General features: G+C 35.9%; 1 protein-coding gene across 3 annotated transcripts in view; it reads right to left on the bottom strand.

Annotated features, from left to right (window-relative positions):
* PIK3C3 (phosphatidylinositol 3-kinase catalytic subunit type 3) overlaps positions 1-21,902 on the bottom strand; it is a 142,943-nt gene that overhangs the window by 24,968 nt on the left and 96,073 nt on the right. For 2 of the 3 annotated variants that reach the window (XM_058557028.1, XM_058557029.1), the window contains exons 21-22: positions 20,095-20,169; positions 6,395-6,563 (exon numbers count right to left, since the gene is read on the bottom strand). In XM_058557028.1, the coding sequence (XP_058413011.1) occupies positions 6,395-6,563; positions 20,095-20,169 (244 nt within the window). Of the gene's footprint in view, positions 1-6,394; positions 6,564-15,417; positions 15,512-20,094; positions 20,170-21,902 lie in introns of those variants that run through there. The other variant, XR_009222447.1, reaches the window with a different exon arrangement.

The following is a 21,902-nucleotide window of genomic DNA, read 5'->3' as shown; positions in this document are numbered from 1 at the left end:
GAACTATAATGATAATAGAACTTGTAGACAAAAATGACTATCCATATGAACCTCAAATTACCTATTTTATCATTATTTTTGTATTTTATACTGCCCATGAAGATCAAGAGGGCCCATAATGACAACTTTCACCTTGACATAGTCTTCAAATCAGGTTAGGCCCTATCTCACTTATATGCTTAAAAAAAAACATATGATCATAGCTAAACAGCTTTAACCTAGCTTCAAGTTACTGATTTCTTTGTGGGAACTGATAAAAAGCACATCACAGATGTCATTCCACTTTTACTCATATAATAATTTTATTCATTCAACCCACAAATATTTACTGAGTGCTCACTTTATACACTGTTCTAGGCACTGAGGATATAGAGTTGAACTGAACAAACAAGGTCCCTACATTCATGAAGCTTACATTCTGGAAGAGGGTGGGAACTCACACAATAAACTGATAAAGCAGATAATTTCATACCTGGTTGACTGATAAAGCTTTAAAAAATAATGAAAAAACAGGGAGATGGGTCAAAGACTGATGGGGTGCAGAGAGGAGTCATCTTAAGGAGGTATGACTTTATTCTAAGTGCACTGGGAAGCAACTGAGTTTAAAGAGTGGAGTGACACACTTAGATATGCATTTTTCAAAGCTTACACTGACCATCTTGTGGGGAATAAGAATGGAGGTAGGGAAACTATTTCACAGATGTCCAGGTGAAAAAGAAACAATATGGAGGTTATCAGACTATATTTTGAAGATGGAGCAGATGACTCTTGCTGATGGTTTCAATGGAGTGAGGGAGAGAGGAAAGAGGAACTGAATATCACCAACAATTTACCCTAAGTAATGGGGAACTATGGTAATTTATCAAAATAAGAAAGAGTGAATGAAGGAGAAACAGGATTTGGGGCAGGGAATCAAGAATTCCACTTTAAACACACTGAGTTTGAGATGCTCACTAGATTCTTAGTTGAGATGTTGAATAGGTAGTTAGATATATCTCAGAGGGGATATCAGGGCTGATGGAATTAGTTTGAAGCCATCAGCATTTGGATGCTATTTAAAGTCACAGGTCTGGATGAAAATGCCGAAGGAGAGAATTTAGGGGAAAACAGATGCAAAACTATATCCTCTATACTAATAACGGAACTTCTAGATAGTTCAATATGCGAAGGTCAGACAGAAGAGGGAAGAAATCAGCAAAGAAGCAGGAGTGGCCAGTAACGCAACAAGAAAACAGGGTTGTGGGTTACACCAAATCTAAGAAAGGTTTTTAGGAACGAAGACGTGGTCAACCGTGTCAAAGCTGCTAAGAAGAAAAAGTAGCCACTGGATTTGGTACAGGTGACTGTTTATCTTGATAAAATTAATTTCAATAGCAGAGTAGTACTGGAAGCGTTACTGGAGAAGGCTGAAGGAGGAAGAGGAAGCAAGTAAGTGGTGACGGAGAAGAGAACTTCTTAAAGTAGATGTGCTGTGAAGGAGAGTCAAGAAATAGGGTAGCAGTACAATGTTCAGCAATATCCCTGACCTCTCCCCACTAGATGCCAGTGGCACTCGCCCAGTTATGACAACCAAAATTGTCTCTAGACATTGCCAAATGTGCTTTGCGGGGAGAGGGAGTGCAAAATAGCTCTCAGCTGAGAACGACTGACTTAAAACCATCATTGTTGGATTTTCATCAGTAACATACAGCTGTTGAAGTATACACATGAAATAGGCAGACAGACAGTTCTGATTAGAGTTGGAGTTTCAGCAGGGGAGGTTACAGGACTGGATAAAAATGCATAAGAGCAAGTTTAGAGGGAGGGGCAGTAAGAGTGATGACAGTTTAGGGCCATAAAATTCAGTGGGGAAAGGAGAAAAGTGAGAATATGAGGTAGATTATATGTAGTGGTAGGATGATGAGACTAGAAGCACCAATGAGGTTGAAGACTTGTAGGAACAGGGCACATCCAAAACGAGCTGTAAGGATAAGTGTTGGTCAGAGAGCGGAAGCTTGGGATAGAGATTTTGGAGGGGTAAATTTACTGGTATTGATAAGAAGGAGTGGCCAAGGCTGGCTCTAGATGAGGAGGACATGGTCCTGAGAGGCCAGGTCATGGCGGGACCATTCACGTGGATGTTGAAGTCACAGCAGTAGTCATGAAGACGAAGAAAATGAAAGTTTCCAATGAATGAGAGTGATGGGGTGGTAGGCAGATGATGGCATGATCTCATGGTGTGTGTGTCTATGCTTTTGTTCTTTAAGAAGGCAAGGAAAGAAATGGTTTGGAAGTGGTAATAGGGAGCAAGAGAGGCACCAAGCCCTTCTCTAAACTCTATGGTATGTAAGACATGGAAATAAAGAAGATGATCCACTTGAGAGGGCTGCAAGGACCGTAGTCTCAGCTGAGTACAGCCAGCTCCTATGTATTATGTTATGAAAAAAATATGCTCCTTCAATGAACGCTCAATTATTCATACTCTGCTTTGTTGATTATACAGTTTCTCTCAATTTTGTCATAGAGGAATCTCAGGAATATACCACAGGGTAGTTCACAGGGTAACACAGGGAGGGAAATATAAGGCTCAATTTTCAAAGGGATATTTCAGAGATTCTCAAAACTGGCTGCCCATTAGATTCACCTGGGGAGATTCACCAGCCCAAGTAAATCTGATGGGGCTCAGAACTGCCCCCCACCAAAGTTCCCCAGGTGATTCTAATGGGCAGCCAGGAACTATGTTAAAATGTCTGCCTTTATGGACGCATAATGTGTGTTTCTTTCTTAAAAGGCTAATATTGATGCTTTCTGGATTATCTGCTGGTTTAAATTTAACCATTCATGCTTCTATTATTACAGCAAAGGGAAACACAATGTAAATAAATATAAAATGGAATATTCTATAAGAAGCTTAAACATCCAATTACTTTGTGGCTAATCTGTCCCAACTTTAACTGTATTAATCTTTACATCTGTTGCCATTTTCCATTTAAGACAGAACAAGCAACCCAAAACACAAAGTATATTAGTCATTCAATATCCTACTCAGAAAAACAGATTTCAAGGTTACTAGAAATCTTTAAAACCATTATCAAAAGAGAAGATAAGGCTAAGGTTAAAAAAATAATGATAAGGTGGGAAAAGTGTGCAAAACCAAGTTTAGACAAAGATGTAAGGATGGATATGATATAATTTAGATTTTGTAAAAGGAGTGGGTTGAGTACAGTGTTCTAGGAAAACGTGCTCTTTCTCTACCCATGTTTATGCCAACCACCCTGCTACCCACTGGTTACACAAAGATGGTCTAAATTTTTCAGTAAAAACCTTTAATACTAAAAATAGAGATGCATTTAACTACATCAAGTGAGGTTCTTACAGGGTTTCAGAGATCTATTTCCCCTACAATCTATCTATTTTGCATGCAACAATGATTAGAGTATAATCCTAAAAAAAAGGTTTATTTAATAAGTGTACCACTTTAAGGAGGCAAAACAATGAAGTTAATGATAAAAAGTAGTGTGATCAATAAATTCACTGCTATTGGGTGACTAGGCAAACATCCTCTGACACAATGTAAGAACTTTGCTTGATACAGTTAAATGCATTCCTAATTTCAGTATTTTTATTGAAAAATTTAGGCCATCTTTGTATCATCAGTGTCTAGAGCAAGGTGTTTGGCATAAACATGGATTAAGAGAAGGAATTATGTTTTCCTTGAATATTAAGATTTAAAATGTTTTACCATTGCTACTGTTGCCATGAGAGAGTATCCAAAAAATAAATTTACCAATTAATTACTGGTGTAATAGGTATCGATTAATAAAAGAGACGATACTATGTTTTGTTACAGGAAAATCACACCACCATAAAATGTGTTCTGACATCTGCACAACTGTAACCATTCATAACTGAGTTCCAAAGGGACTGCTCTGTTTATGTGGTCCACTGTTATTCAATGGCTTTTTGTTGCAGAAATTGATCAGAAATCAACAATAACCATGAAAAGAAGATGGCTAGTCATACCTACCTTAATAATAAACCTTAATAATAAATGTGTCAAATAACCTTAGCTTGAAACAAGTTTTTGACTATCAGTTAACTATTGTGTCCTATAGGGAATTTTACTAACTGAACCATATTCTAAAATGCAACATTAAAAAATAAATGTTGATCAAAATATTAGGGTCCAACTAATGTTAAGTGAAGTACAGTGCAATTTTAAAAAATAAAAGGGGGGCCAGCCCCATGGCTGAGTGGTTAAAGTTCCACGCGCTCCGCTTTGGCAGCCCGGGTTCACCGGTTCGGCTTCCAGGTGCGGACCTACTCCACTCATCAGCCCTGCTGTGGAGGCATCCGACATACAAAATAGAGGAAGACTGGCACAGATGTTAGCTCAGGGCTAATCTTCCTCAAGCAAAAAAAGAGGAAGATTGCCAACGGATGTTAGCTCAGGGCAAATCTTCCTCACCAAAATAAATAAATAAATAAAAATAAAAAATAAAACAATCTTCATCAAGACTCAATATAAAATTATATAGATTAATCTGTTTCTGATTTTTCTTAGGAGCGAGGAAAGTTAACTTTGGCTCCACATTAATAACTTGCCTCTGTTTTCTCATTCTACTGAATTGCTACTAATCCATTATCAATGACAGTTTATAAAGCACACTGTTTTCCTTCTGCTTTCAGTAAGATAGAGCACCATTGACATTTCTCTAGTTATCATTTCATATCATCTTGTCTGCCTCCTCACTGAGATCACCATGGTTCCATTTAGTTTTCCATAGGCTTTGACTATTTTAAATTAAAAATCCCAGATATTAAAGTGGAACTCTCATCTCTCTGGAAGTGCTTCTGCATCACCAGGCAAATCAAAAGAGCACTGACGTTCTCAGTATTCCTTTAGCATTTCTGGAACGTAAAACTGAGTCATTCTGCTACCCAAAGGGTAAACAACGTGGCTGTTTGTAAAATGCACGTTACAGTTTATGACACATGGTAGAGACCGAGTTAACAATGAAGGCCTCTTGAGTCACTGCAAAGATGAAACCTGATTAATATATGACGGCCATTCTCCTGGGACCAGTAACATTAACATCACCTGGGATTATGGCTTCATCCTACATGTGAAGCAGAAATTCTGGGGGTTTTCATAAAAATACTGAAGGTTCAACATACATATATTGAGTGTCTATGTTCTAACCACTTATGATTAACTGAGGTTACAAAACAGACAAGACAGAGCACACATGCATAGGCAACTCACTGTCTATCGGTTATATTGTCACCTGGAAGAGCACACAGGTACGTCTCCTGAGCTGGGCTTTTCTGCTGGACTAAGAATATTCATTTTTCACAGTTAGGTTGAAAACAGAATTAGAGTCAAATGATCCTGCCATTTTTGACTAAGCATCAGAGTTGTGTCATGAATTTAACAAACATGACTTTTGATTTATTTTTTTCCTGATGATATATGATGTTCAGTCCTAAGTAAATTAGGATGAAGGAAGCAGAGATATAGTGGCATTGGAGAAAACAGAAAGGATAGAGAAAAATCAACACTTTTTTTAGCAGAATGATGGATGAGGTGCTAAAGAGAGACAAAATCGTATGTAACTTTTATTCTTCAATCATTTAACAAACTTCTGAATGCACCTGAACAGCAACCAAAACTAAGGTTGATAAACGTGCTAAAGAATAAAAATGATTGGATTAATATCACTCTAAATAAGCTAAACGCTTCACTCTTTGATAAAGAAGTGGGAAGTCAGCTAGGGAGAAGGAAAAAAACCCAACGTGGTGATTATAATCCTTCAAGACTGGCTTCAGGGAGATCTGAGTAGTAGGAAGCTTCTTAACCTTTTCTCTATCCCAGCACTGTCAAAGAACACAGAGCATATTTTATTAAAATGATTTCAACCCTCTGCTTTTGAAGGCTTCATGTTTGCCTAATCTTATGTAATGCCAGCTTCCCTTTTGGTGGGATTTAGCAACCAGATAATTAGTGGGAAAACAAGAAATTCTTCTTCTTTTAATATCAGACTGTTAATCAAAATAGACATCAAGGGCCGGCCCCGTAGCTTAGCAGTGAAGTGCTGGCGCTCCGCTACTGGCGGCCCGGGGTTTGGATCCCGGGCGTGCACCGACGCACCGCTTCTCCAGCCATGCTGAGGCCGCGTCCCACGTACAGCAACTAGAAGGATGTGCAGCTATGACATACAACTATCTACTGGGGCTTTGGGGGAAAAAATAAATAAATAAAAATTATATAAAAAAAAAAATACATTAAGAAATATTGTTGCCTGTGTCATTTTGAAGGAGAGTGATGCTAAAGAACATATAAATTTAGCAACTCCTTTTCTTGCTCTATGAAAGGAATTTACCAAAATTCTCCATGTCAAGCAAATCAACTTACCTTCGAAGGTGGAGAAAAGCTGTGTAACACTGTTTCCGGAACTCCTGGTACTGCTCACTCTGGGTGCCACCCATTCCTTCCACCATTTCTTTATTCAGCTTCATGGGAGGAGGAAGAGGCTTCGGATCCCGACCCAAAATATATCCAAAGTCTATGTGGAAGAGTTTGCCTGGATGTTGATAAGAAACTCATTTGTTTCCAGATTATCTTAAAGAACTGGGAAGGGGTTATGTCATACAATTGGTAAAGCAGTGTCTCTTCATAAAGAATACTAGTTCATGATGAAGTGTATTACATTATTTGATTTTCTAACCCCAGGCTTGGGAGTAGCTTTCAGAGCATATTTTTGTTTCGACTCACATTCAGTCAGATGAAAATATGTGTAAAATCATCCCACAGTAATAATAATTTAAAAATTTAAATCCTACTTTTAGATCTCCAGAATCAAAGACAGCTAAAGCCTGGACAACTTTTTAAGATATTAACAGAAATTAGTATGTTGTAGCAAGTTTTTCATTCTAAAGTTTAAACAAACTGCCCTTCATATAGTGGAAGACCGTTTCTCTTAAGTATTCCTGAGATGAATCTTTCCTTTAACTTATCACTCTTCTCCCCCCTGCCCCAAAAAACTCCCAATTTCAAACTAAATTTTTAGCTTCATTTGAACCATTTCCCACTAATCCATGTCACTCAGCTGCAAACTAAGAAACCAAGCCAGCAATTTACATCTGCCAAGAGCTGAACACAGCTGCAGTGCCCGTGAAGACAAATCCTAGAGCAGACATCTGAACTCATAGACCAGATATATAAGAACGTGATCATTTATGTTAGAGAATGGTTCACCATAGAATTCATAAAGTATTTTGTGATTTATAGGCAAGTATAAAGTAGGCATACATTTTAACACAAAAAGTAACCCCATGGATCTTACAATCTCAGCTCCACCAAGGCAGGGATTTATGCCTATTTTGTGTATTGCTGTATCCCCAGCCTCTGAATAGTTTCTGGCACACAGTAGGCACTCATTGTTGAATGAAGGAATGAATTCATTTAAAAAGCCAATCCAATATCCCCCTAGTGCAACCTGCCCACTCTTATTTGTCTTGTAATACATTATGATTTGATTATGTGGCCTATCCTCCATCATGTGTTTGGGAAGCTTAGACTTTTTTTTTTTCCCTCTCAAAGGCACCAGCCAAAAGCTTTCCTTCTTGAGGAATATGTATTGAGTTTTTGCACACTTTTGCCACCTTGCCAAATATTTTTATACATTGACTTTATCCATTAAGATGTTAGCTATACCCTTCACTCGACCTCTTTCTCTGAGCATTATTATTGTTATTGGTAAACTCTATATTCCACCATTAGATCACTGTTGGAAATATACAGCAATGATGGGCACAGAATGGACTGGTTATGGCTCTGAAGACACAAGTTAACAGTGTTGTGCTGACAGGCATGCTGAGTCTGTAGTACAACTGCCCCAGGGTACACCTGACACCTTCATGTCTCACTTGATCGGGTATGTGACCCTGACAAAGTTGCTTAAGCTTTCTAAGCCTCACTTTCTAAACTGCAAAAGAGGTTAATACTGATAATTACCTCATAAGGTAGAATTAAAAGAAATAATACATCTAATATTTAACACAGTACCTGGTACACAGCAAACACTCTAAATGTTAGCTGTCATTATTATTATTCCCAACTAAATTATAGATGAATGTGTCAAGAAAAATTACAAAAAAACCTCATTTAAGTTAAGAATAATTTTACAGCCTTGTCCCATTTTAGAAGGTATGTCCTTAAGTCAGAGGCAAATATCATTTCAGTTTGAACACAAAACTAATTCAAGCTATTCAATATCTGATGACCTGGTCTCTTAAAGGTGCTTATAAAAATTTATCTTAAATACTTCAGATACCACTTTTTAAAAAAAAATTTAAATATTGAAGCTTGTTCAAAACTAAATATTAATAACTACCCTTCTAAAGATGTTTAAAATATACTGATTTGATATTTATATGTCCCTTATACCTGAGATCACAACTGCCAGGAATTATTAAAATTAAATAAAGGGATAAGCAATCTTACTTTTTGCAACTCTTCAAGGCATCTTTCTTACAAAGAAAAATGAAATAATACATTAAGTTGGAAATCTTATGAAACTTTGAAAATGAGAAAGAACTTCAAACCTGCCAAGGCCAGGTAACAAAAAAGTCTGAATTTTAGGCTAAATTTAATAATGACATTAAATTTAAATAAAATTCAAGATAGATACTGGCACTATTTTCACACAACAGTAAAGAAAACTGCAATGCAAATTAAATTATCTGGAGTTGACAGAAGTTCACTAAATTTGGGGCATGGGATTCATATATAAAGAGACAACAGTTGCTCAGATATGAAATAGTAACAACTATCCAAAGGCTGCAACACTGTCCTCACCGGGCTGTAGAAAAAGGAGCCGTTATCAAGGTAATTACTGCACTGAAAACCGGTTTTCCATTTACCCAAATCATCTCCTGGTCTTTTTCTGTTTTTAAGCTTATACCAAGCTTAAATGTTCTGCTCAAATTGGAGAACTCATGAAAGTCTCATAGGAATTTTTTTTTTTAATGGATGTATCTAGTACAGTAAATGACAAATGGGGGAGATGAGATGAGAAGGAACTACAATTAGACATAGATAGCAAGGGACCAGCAAGTACAGAGAATTGAAAAATGGTTTTGCGCCCCGCCCCCAAAATAACAAAGGCAGTAACAGCTTAGCTAAACGGTTCCTCTAGCTCACACTAGGGTTACCCAAATCAGCATGCATTTGGTAAGCAGTTATTAATGAGGCTCCTATCTCAACTATTTCTATCAAAACACCTTCACTAAGTGTATATTGAAATTACTTGTTCACTTATCTTTCTCTCCCACACTAAAATCTTAAGGAATCATTAAGAGTCTTATAATCAAGAATCTTGTTTTATTTTTTTTTGTTATAGTCCGGAAACCTAGGATAATATCTAGCATACAGGAGCACTCAATGTGGCTATTTTGCATTTATTTAACCAATGACATCTCAATTTCGCATTTACAGCTTAGATAACTTTTTTTTTTTTGAGGAAGATTAGCCCGGAGCTAACGCCTGTTGCCAATCCTCCTCTTTTTTGCTGAGGAAGACTGGCCCTGGGCTAACATCTGTGCCCATCTTCCTCCACTTTATGTGGGATGCCTGCCACAGCGTGGCTTGACAAGTGGTGTGCATAGGTCTGCGCCCGGGATCCAAACCTGTGAACCCGGGGCCGCCAGAAGAGGAGTACGGGAACTTAACCACTAAGCTACTGGGCCGGCTCCCTTAGACAACTTTTAATAACATTGTTGATACAAAAAATTTTCTTCTAGAAACCTGACAGTTCTTGTGGGAAGTAGTTTTAAAAATTTTGTGTCTTCATTTCCATGATGATCTATAATAGAATTAATAGAGGCCAAGTCTGGATCATCTGGATGCTACCTTACTACTTAGTACTGTCCTGTGATTTCGGGGTTCTTGACTGTTTGGTATCAAACAGTAAGGCTACTTTAATCATTGCAGGCTAAGACTAACAGAAGCAGAATTCGTTACATCTTGAAATTACATGACAGCAGCCTGAACAAATGGAGGTTATGAAGTAGTTCAAGCTAAGAATAAGAATATTCACATGGGATATGACATTAACAGCACTTTGAACTCAAACTTACACTATTCTATCTGTACCATATTCACACTGCAAGTGACAATTTAGTTTCAATATTGTCTGTCACATTAGTGTTGTTAGATTTAATTTTGCTAGTTTGTAACACGATTTAATTTATAAATCTGTTTTTATTTTATAGTGAGAGTAGATGCACAAGAAATTAATATCAGGGTTTATGTTGCACATATTTAAGATTATAAAATGTATATTTTTCATTTCTATTGAAAACAGTTCTGTGTATTACTCACGATTGAAAAACATCTTTTCAGAATCTCAAAATGAGCTTCAGGGGTCTCTAAACACAATGAAATCAATTTTGGGGAAATCCACAGACTTCACCAAATTCAAAGGGAAGTTCATGATTCCAAAAAGACGAGAAACTAGTTTTAGAATAAGGAATTTGATAATTGTGGTACTTACTGGGAAGGCATCATCTCCTAATCCCTTAAGGTTCAAGGGAATATGCTATCATTGAATTTTCCATGATTAACTTCTGTTAAGGATTTCACTGCCTATAACTAAATATGTACTCTGTTCAAAAAAGCTAAGCACTTCATTTTGTGCTTTATTCTTTATTTTCTACCTTATTAGACAAACACCATTCTACCCTTCAAGAAGTAAAGAGATGAGAATCTTACAATATTATAGGTACAGATAAACTTTCCTTGGTTTTATTTAATTATTTAAATAATGTTTTGTTTTGATACCAATATAATTCCTAATTATACTCAGCAATTGAGCAGATGACCTACCTAACCCATCTTTGATTCAAAACCGCCACCCTTAATAAATCATGCTATCGTAGTTTCAAATGGCATCAGCCATCACAAATGGTTTATTTAATGGGCTTCATGCTTTTAATAGGAAACCTAGCCCCACTTTTCTTCATTTCATTACAGGCATTACTGGAATTCCAATGTCAGCTATGCATCATAGCTTGCAAATGAAGAGTGTATTTCTATCCTTGTAAGAAAACTCGAAAAGAACAGGATTACTGCTTAATTATAAGGCATAAAAGATTCAATATCTAACAAGGAAACCATTATTATGCTTTGCAAGTTCAAAGAGTCATATATTTTGAAAAGGGGCTATTAATATTTTAAGAAAATTCATCCTCATACATACCAAAGGGAATAGCTCTTTTAAAGTTAATATCTGTAAATGAAACTTGTAAGGGATTTTTAAAATGCACTTCATGAAATTTAAAAAAAATTTTAATTAAGAAATTCAGGGAGTGTGGACGTATTCAACTCTATTACCTAGTCAAGAGGTAAAGTGTACATAAAACAAACCTAATATTGACTGTAATTACCTCCTTCTGTCCCTGGCTTGCAATACAAAGGGAATTAGAGGTGCTAATTAAATTTTCCTGTTATTTGCATAAGTGACATGAACTTATTTCTAAAATTGTAGTTCAAGACATTTGTAGTTCTTGGATTGAAGAGAATAGATACTGCTGAAATTAATAGTATTTAATAGTAGAGTTTTTTTTAATTTCCATTTTGCCTGTCTAATAATTACATGTGACCAATCTCAAAGTTACACTTACTGCATTTTTCACTACTCTGCTTACTCCACTTATATGACTCTCTCCTTCTGTTCTCTATCATCCAAACTCTATTTTTTTTGAAAATCCTATATAATTCCCAAATTCAAAAATTCCTCCCTGCCACTCTACTCCACAGTAAGTTTCCCACTCTCATTTTTTTTGTATACCACCTGACCTTTTACTCTTTTCCCACAAAGTACCTTTATTTTAACGTGAATGTTATATCTTTCCTGTTTCCCTACCACGAAACCTAGAAACAAAGAAGGTGGCAAACAACTACTGACTGATGTGATGGAACCTGTATTTTTGTAACTAAAAATGCTCCCTATACCTACACTCCCATTGCTCCCAATATTTATTAGTTAAACCCTTACGATATACTTACTTAGAGGTATTTTCACTTAGAGTTAAAAGCATAGCAATGATGAAATATTTTTCAGTAATAGTTTTTGAGTAACAAAGAACAATAAGACATACGTAAGTACAGGTTAGTATAGACATTCCAATTATCTGCTAAATGTTTCATATTATTTATTATAATTTCACAGTCAACTGTTAAGATGGCTTCTTATGAATAGGGACAAAATTAAGCCAACTGATGAAAAGGGGGCAAACCATGTCTACTTAGACAATATATCTTGATTGTACAGTCTATTTCCATTCAAGAAAAACAAATTTTTAAATGTTATATATTTTCATTTTTCCTATAGTCATTAAAACCAATAAGTATTTTTCCCTGAAATATTCTTTTCTTCTAGAGAACTGTTTTACTGTGTAAAGCAGAACAGTAACCCTTTAAGATGAAAAACAATGGCCTTCAAAGAGCAATTCTAAAACATTTTGGTCTCAGGACCATTTTATGCTCTTAAAAATTATTGAGGACCCCAGAAAAGCCTTACCTGGGCTACCTCTATTGATATTTACTGAGTTTGAAATTAAAACTGCAACTTGTTAAAAATATTAATTAATTAATTTAAAAATAATAAGTCAGGGCCGGCCCCGTGGCTTAGCGGTTGGGTGTGTGCGCTCCGCTGCTGGCGGCCCAGGTTCGGATCCCAGGCCTGCACCCATGCACCGCTTGTCTGGCCATGCTGAGGCCGCATCCCACATACAGCAACTAGAAGGATGTGCAACTATGACATACAACTATCTACTGGGGCTTTGGGGGAAAAAAAAAAATTAAAAATAATAAGTCAGTAACATTTTACCATAACTTGTTTTTTATGAATAATAACTGTTTTCCAAAACAAAAATAATACAGTGAGAGGAGTGGCACTGCCTTATATTTTGCAAATCTCTTTAACATCTGGCTTAATAGGAGACAGCTGGATTCTCACATGTGCTTCTTTCAATCTATTATGATATGTCATTTCAATTGAAGCAAAAGAAGAGAATCCAGCCTGTAAACAGATATGGATTTTTAAAAGAGAGGAGAACTTTAATAACCTTTTCAGATAATTAGGGATAGTTTTTTTGCTATGAAAACAAATTCTCAGGCCCTACTTTACCTAATGAATCAGAAACTCCGAGCCTGGGGCCCAGTGATCTGTATTTTAACTCGCTCTCCAGGTGATTCTGATACAGGCCAAAGCTTGACGACTTCTGTTTACTTTATACTGACTAATACAACTCTGAACTTCAGTTAGGTCACTGTGAAGGGGACAATACCAAGATGATTCATTTAAATGAATTAAAACTCATATTCAAGGGGCTGGCCCAGTGGTGTAGTGGTTAAGTTCCTGCACTCTGCTTTGGCGGCCAGGGGTTCGCAGGTTCAGATCCCAGGCACAGACCTACACATCACTTATCAAGCCATGCTGTGGCAGGCGTCCTACATATAAAGTAGAGGAAGACTGGTACGGATGTTAGCCCAGGGCACATCTTCCTCAGCAAAAAGAGGAGGACTGGCAACAGATGTTAGCTCAAAGCTAATCTTCCTCACCAAAAAAAAAAAAAAAAAAAAAAACCAAAAACCAAAAAACACTTCATATTCAAGACTAATGGTTACAGTTTCCCTGTATTGTACAACCCCATTACCTTAAAATTTGACACAATTTTTGTTTAAGGGGTCACTATGAAAATGTATTAATTTTTTAATAATCTAGTTCATGGTTGCTAGTCTATGGTGGAACTTTGAATGCGTTCAAGTACATTAAATTTAACTTTCCCCCAAATTATTCATTGCAAAGCAAAACAAACACAGTGTCTACCCAGCATTAAGGAATACATCACCTGATAAGGAAATTTACATAAAAAAGTTTAATATCCTAAACTACAGCTTTACTTCAATGACTGAATTAAGCTTTTCCATATAAAAGGTGATCCAAAAGGAAGTAGACTAATTTCTCTCCACAATCTGACCTCAAATTAATCTAACCAGCCTATAGATTACCTGCAAAGGCATTGCTTATTTCATTCAGCTTCTGGGCATTTTACTGGAATGTGTGCTTTTCTCCCTTTGCATCTCATAAAACCCAACACATTCTTCATGACCCAGTCTAAGTCACTTTCTCTATGAAGTCATTTCTAGCTCCTTAGGTACACAAAGTATAGCACTTGATCATTTTTTATTACTTCTAATGAGAAGAAACAATGTCTTTCCAAAACAAACTTAAAAAAAAAAAAGCACCCTTACAGCAACCATTAACATTTTCCTTATGATAGGTTTCAGTAAACATAAGAAGACTGACTTCCTGATATAGAATATTCAAGAAACTTCGAAAAGATCATATTTTAAAAAATGTTTAAAAAGAAAACTATTCACGTCAAGACAAGTCCTTCTCATTATTTAAACATCTTAAGTAATGATTAATAAAGACTAAAAAAGTATTTATGGATGAAAAGAGAAGGTCTTATATGCCTGGTTCTCTTCTGCATACATCAACTTAGAAAAACCAATCAAACTGGTAAATAGTAGTATGTCCACAGTCTATAGTAACAATAAAAGTTTAGACAGGAAACAGATTCTTCTGGAAACCCTAAAGATGGATAAAAATGACATGAAAAAATCTAGTTCATTTATTCATTTTAAAACCAATTACCGGGTACCTTTTAAATGCATAAAACTGTTTATATCCCTTTCTCTCATGTCCCAGAGAATAAACAAGCACATTAAGAAAATAAGTCTCTAGTTTTAGATTTTACAGTATATTTAATATACCAAACTGAATAATTTAAATACAACTAGCTGAGAAAGCACCACCATTTGAATAGTAACTAAGTTCTTCCTATATAAAAAGATTTTGAAAATTATGAACAACTGTATTATGCTCTGAGAAAAAATAAAACAAATAAACATATTTATTTTTTAAATATCAAGGTTTACCTTAAAGCACAGAAAGGATAAGATTAAATCAATGATCAAATTGATTGCTTCTCTTTTATAAACCTTCCTATACTAGGAAAAAAAAGAGCCACTCAGAATTTAGAAGGCAGTAACTTAAAGGAGTTTGGCTTTTGTGGTGGGAAAAAGGAATTTTAAAAATATATTACTTATTTTCTTATCTCTAAAATTATTATTCCAAATAACATAAGCCAAAAAAGGGAGGCATTCTTATTTCCTGGTGGTAAAACAAACGAACAAAATCATAACAGCTAGCTAGTCCAGAAGGCATATTTATTATGTGCTCAGTACCAAACAAAACTCTACCATACTATCTCATCAACCCTCACAACACCACCAGGAGAGAGGTTCTATTATCATTTACACATTCAGAAGAAGAGACAGAGTCATAGATATATTAGATGACTTACCCAAAGTCACCCAATGGTGGAGGGGCAATTTAACCCAAAGAATTTGACTTTAGAGCTGGACATATTAACTTCTATGTGAGACTGTTCCTCCAAACTGAAAAAGGAATCAATTTCACATAAAATTAAAGAATGATAACAAAGATCAGGATAGGAGATGTATTTTAAAAAAAATATCTGGGCCAGCCCTGGTGGCCTAGTGGTTAATTTCGGCACGCTCCACTTCAGTGGCCCATGTTTGGTTCCCGGCACAGACCTACACCACTCCTCTATCAGTGGCCATGCTGTGGTGGTGGCTCACATACAAAAAGAGGAAGATTGGCAATAGACGTTAGCTCAGGGCGAATCGTCCTCAGCAGAAAAAAAAAAAAAAATCCAATTTGGATAACAATAAGAATGACTATTTTCCTTTAATTTGAGCTTTCTGACAAAAGGCTCACTTGGCACTGTGAAGTGCCAACACAGAAAAAAAAGCCACCACTCCTCTCACTCTATAAATAGATAACTCTAGATTAAAAGGGCCATCTGTAGGACCTACAAGGAACTTTCCCTTTACTACAGACACCCAGCTTCTTGCTTTCATTTGGGAATGTCTTCAGGTTATTTACATATTAATTTTATATGTTAATTCCATTATAAAGTTTTTATACCATAAAAAACAAACAAGCTTTTCACTCACACTGTTCCTCTTTTTTCCTCAAATTCTCAAAAATAAAAACAAAACAAAACAAAAACTTTCTCCAAAGAGGTGAGATAAACCCAAATCATGTGTCATTTGAGTCCTGTCACAACTGAATTACCCTGAATAAACTTCTTAAAGCTTCCTCAAAGAACACCGACTCTGAAAAAATTCATTTTTTCTAACCCCATACCACAGCTTAAATTTTGTAATTTCTTGCCTAAATAATGCTATATTAATGCATTAATTCACATAATAAGTGAAACATCATTCCCCTCAAATTTGCTTCAAGAAAACCATGTTATAATTGACCATCTGACAATACACTGACAAAGGAATTTCCAGACTTTTACATTTATGACGGATACACAACGCCCTCTGCTGTACAAGCTGAGGAAACCTTAAGCTGCAAGTATGCACAACCAAATAAAGCACAGGCAAAAAGTTTTCTGGGAAATCTGTAATTGAGACTTACATTTTGCATTTTTGCACACTACCATTGTATAGATTTTGAAATTCTCTATATGCAGTGAAACATTTTCCTCCACACACTCCTTAAAGCTCTCAGTCTGACCTTTTCTGTCTCATCTGTATTTACAAGTGGAACAGCGTGTTGGGGGCAAATCCCCAAGACCCCAGGGAAATGAATTCTGGGTGTCTCCCTTCCTCTCTGTTCCATCTCTCATACCAGGGAACCGGAAACAGATGAATCAGTAGAACTCTGATTACAATTCCAAACCACTTTCACCCAGAGCAGAGTCATAGACTAAACCTGGCCAAGCTGGCAGATGAGAAGAACAGAAGACAAAAAGTATTTTATTTTGAAGAATGGGAGAAGTTAAAAAAATGCTCCATCAACACTAAGAGATTAAAGAGTTACATAAGAGAATCTAAACTTCTAAATTTTTAATATGTTACAGTCTGTGTTGAAGGCATAATAGATCCAAAATATACAAGAGAAGATGTTTCATGATGTTTGAGACATTTTTAACTACACGCACTGAAATGTATTCCCTGCAATGAACCACATTCAAAATTCACTTTAAATATATAATAGTTGTTTAAACTATACAAAGTCTAATTACAACATATATGTAATTAATATATCTTGAAACTGCTTTGAAATATGGACTGTTAGTAAAAAATGACTATAGACACAAAACATTTTTAAATAAATCATTATAAATTTTTAGAAGTTGAGAAATTCATTATACTTCCATTTTTCTTGACATAATTGCTGCTTCTTTATATGTATAATCTATTTTCATTCAAACTAAACCTGAAAATTGAAAACATTTATCTTAGTGAAGAAGACTTAAAATGTATGATATATAGGCATACCTCGTCTTATTGCACTTTGCTTTATTGTACTTTGCAGATAACCGCGTTTTTTACAAGACTCTCCATCAGCAAAACGATTATGATTTGCTGAAGGCTCAGATGATGGTTAGCATTTTTTAGCAATAAAGTATTTTTTAATTAAGGTATGTATATTGTCTTTTCAGACATAACGCTATTGCACACTTAACAGACTACAGTATAGTGTAAATATAACTTCTATATGCGCTGGGAAACAAAAAATTCATGTGACTCACTTTATTGCAATATTCACTTTATTACAGCGGTCTGGAACCGAACCTGCAATATCTCTGAGGTATGCCTGTAAAGGGATAAAATAACTAAACAGCAGTTACGAAAAAACGACTCAAAGAAATGCTGTTTTAAATTAAAGAGAATGTGCCTCTCATCTAGCACATTTTAAGGTTTTTGTTTTGTAAAGGCAAATTTGGAGCACCCTCTAGTGGAAAACTGGTGATGAGAAGCTTAAAACCTTCTGTTTCAGAAATTTTATAATTAAATTTCCAGAAAACAAATAACTGTGACCTGAGCCAAAGAAGTATATTAGGTAGACTCCTCTTCCCAAATCGTACCCTTAAAATATTCCCTTCAGCACACACAGACACACACATACACACACACACACACACACACACACACACACACGACACAGCAGTTCTCAAAGTCCAACAGAAAAAGGTCTATTATTTATCAATTTTCAAAAGAAGAGACAAGTAAGATCTGTGAATATAACATTATAGATGTAATGCTACTCTACACATTAAAGAATTCCATTGTGGTTATAAAATGATTACAACATAAAAAGAAATGTGGTTAAAAGATTCAACCAAATTATAATTCTTTGCAAATACACCATAATGTTTTATAAATATCCTTTGCTAAATTAGCAAATTTGGCAAGAACCTCCATGACACTATGATTACATTCCTTTGGTCTTGGTTATCAAAGGGACTGCCTGGCCTTGACACAGACATGGGTCTCACGTGCAAATTCTACCACAGATAATTTTTTACACTAATAATTTAAAATTGAATATATGAAATTCCATATTATGTGAATTAATAGGGTTATTATGTTAATAATTAGTCAGACTCCACTCCATGTATTATGTTAAATTCTTGGTATCACAATTTGGAGGAATACTAACAAAACAGAAAATGTCCTTACCTGAGAGACTATTTTAAGAGTACTTTAAAATTTATTTTCTGTGAAATGCTGAAGAAACTTGGAGTATTTAGCCCAGGAAAGAAAAAGCTACATAGAAGAGCAGAAATATTTATTCATTCATTAATTCAACACTGATTTATCAAACACTTTAGCTAGGTGGTGGCAAACTGGGTGGGCAGGGTCCCTGCTCTCACAGAACCTGCATCCTGAATGGGAGCAGATGATGACAAGAATGAGGGCCAGGATTTCTGTCTGCTCTGCTCGTTTTGGCATCCCCAGCACCTAGAACAATACTTGGCACATTGTAGGTGCTCAATAAACATTTGGTGAATTACATAAAAAAGATAACTTCAGCTAGTGAGAAGTGCAATAAAGGAAACAAAACAGAATAATAAATAGAGAGTAATGGAGGGGGTAGGGTGGCAGGTATATGTCATTTCAGATCAGAGAGTTAGAACAGGTTTCTCTAAAGAGATGCCATTCAAACTCAGACTTAATAACCAACGTCAGACTGGCAAAGATGCGAGAGAAGAGCTTGCCAGGAAGAGGAAACAACAAGGGCACTTGCCTGAGGCAGGAGTGGTTTGACATTTAGACACTCAAACTGGTCAGTATGGGTAAGGCACCACGGCCATAGTAGAGGTCAGATTTTTATTCAGTTTGGACAAAAGATGTTGGTAGCTTCAAATGGGGTCAGAGCAGTGGAAATGAAGAAAATGGGTAACTTCATGATCTATTTTGGAGGTGCGGAGTAGATGAGATTTGCTGACAGGTTCACTATGTGAGATGAGGCCAAGAGTAGAATTAAAAACGACTCCTAAGTCTCGGGCTTAAACAACGGGGTGGATGACGTTGCTATTCACTGAGATGGGAAAACAAGGTGAGGAGCAGGTATTAGGCAAGTAGTGGAGAAAGAAAACAACTTTTACAACTGGTTATATAATTAGGATTTCAGTGGCTAGATCTTTTAGTTTGAAGCTGATGAAATGGATTGAAGTAGAAAGCTATAAGTTTGGAAGTTGTTTGCACAGAGATAGTGTTTAAAGCCATGGGGCCAAAGAGTTATCAGGAAGAAGGGGGATGTGAATGATTATCCCACGGAACTCCGAGGGGAAAAGCAAAGGAAGATAGGGGTTAATGTGAGTTACGTGTAGTTTCATAAGAGAAAGAACATTCCAACATTTTAACTAGAGCTGTACAGCAAGAGACTGGACTGCCTGCATACATTATGGTCTTTCCATCAAAGGAGGCATTTTAAGAAGCAAGGCTATAACCATCTGTAGGATTACTACTGAAGTGATTCTTATAGGGGATGAGAGTTCCCCTAGATGTCCTTCAAAGGTACCATATAAAGGGACTTGTAAGAGCCTATGATTTCTCTTCACTTATGCAACTTATTTTGTTACTAAACAGCTTCCAGGGTAAAAATCACTGGCATATAAAATGTTTATCTGCTAGTAGCCACTGTTTGTTACCTGTTTTTGTGAGCAAAAGGTTATCCAGGTGCCTGTCTCCAACTCCAAGTATATATGTAATCACACAATAACCAGCTGCAACGACAGTTCAGAAACAAAGAATTGTGAAAAACACACGCAAACCAGGTTATACATACAATTGAATATAAAAGCATTTTGTGCTACTTTAATTTCAATTTGATTATTACTTTTTGATTTCTCACCTAAATTCTCAAATTAAATGTGTAATCTTCTTTGACTCTATGAAGAGTTTATCACATGAAACTAAAAATAGATTACCATTTGCAGCAGAAAACATATCCTGTAGAGTGTTGTCAAATTATAAAAGTCACTTGTATCATAAGTTAAATCAGGTTTCAGGAACCTTAATTGTCTACCATTTCTCATTTCAAATTGGACACATGTTAAAGATGACAGTGAAAAAAGTGTCGACAGAAATACACATAATGAATACAACCCTGTTGTCTAAGAGATAACAAAAGAAAATGCAGGGTTTAAAAAGAAAATCTTTAGAGAAACACTCTTGAAGTGCCAGCAGACAGAAAAACAAATGAATTCACTTCAGTGTTAAGGCATTTATGAAGTTCACAGCATAATCTAAATTATTAAGAAAAATTACATGAGCAGGGCTTGGGGCAGAGTCATTGGCTCTAGCTTTATTCTCTTTTATCTTTCTCTTCAAAAAGTCTGGAAACCTGGCATGTGTTGAAAATGCTCAAACAAAATTAAGCAAATAACACCTTTTTGAAGCTTATTTTTTTCCACTCTATTTCTCCCATTAGTAACCTGACAACAAATACAACTTGCAAACATACATATGACTATACTAGTATTTACAAAAACATGTTTATTTCAGCCAATATGTAGGAAAAAAATCGGACCACCTGTTAATGACCAAATTAATCATGCACAAATTCAATAAATATTAAGGTTCATTTGACTTAGGTTCTGAAGGCCATTCTGGAAGTCCAAAAGTGACTTAAACAATGACATCATCATTGGATTAATCTTTAATTATTAATTAATAGTAATGACAGTTACAATTTATTGAAAGGTAGGCTCTTAGCTAGGCACATTACATTCATCATTTCTAATCCTTTTAATGATGCCAGTTAAGTCTTATAACCATCCTCCAAGTGAAAAACCTCAGACATTAGGAAAAGGATTGTCTAAGGTCATTGGGCTGGGATTTGAACCTAAGTTTGACTCTAAAGTCCTCGCTCATGCCATTTTTGCACTGTGTAACTCCTCTTCCCCAAAGGGGCTATTTTTTTTTTTTTAGGATGAGGAAGGTTAACCTTGAGCTAACATCTAGTGCCAATCTTCCTCTTTTTGCTGAGGAAGATTGGCCCTGAGCTAACATTTGTGCCCATCCTTGTCCATTTTATACGTGGAACGCCTGCCACAGCATGGCTTGATAAGTGGTGGGTAGGTCCGCACCACGGATCTGAACCCGGGCTGAGGAAGCTGAGTGCGAGAACTTAGCCACTACACCACCAGGCCGGCCCCCAAAGTGGCTATTTTGATAAGTGCAACACTCAACAAGATATTTAAGCTCAAGTATATTTGTTGAGCATAATTAACCATATTCTAATTATAGAGAAAATTATATATTACATATATTTCAAAATATATCTATATGTAGAGAATGAATGAAAGATAGCATACTATTATTCAAAAAACTGCTTCTAATCATATTACTATTCTACTAATAATTTTCACTTAACTGTTACAAATCAGTTACAGTTGACTTAACAAATCACTTATTCTCAAAATATAGTCTGTAGTGTGACAGGGACTACTAGTTT

This window comes from Diceros bicornis, chromosome 16, assembly GCF_020826845.1.
Source record: "Diceros bicornis minor isolate mBicDic1 chromosome 16, mDicBic1.mat.cur, whole genome shotgun sequence".
In the NCBI taxonomy this organism is placed as follows: domain Eukaryota; kingdom Metazoa; phylum Chordata; class Mammalia; order Perissodactyla; family Rhinocerotidae; genus Diceros; species Diceros bicornis.
This window is presented reverse-complemented; position numbering and strand designations above follow the sequence as displayed.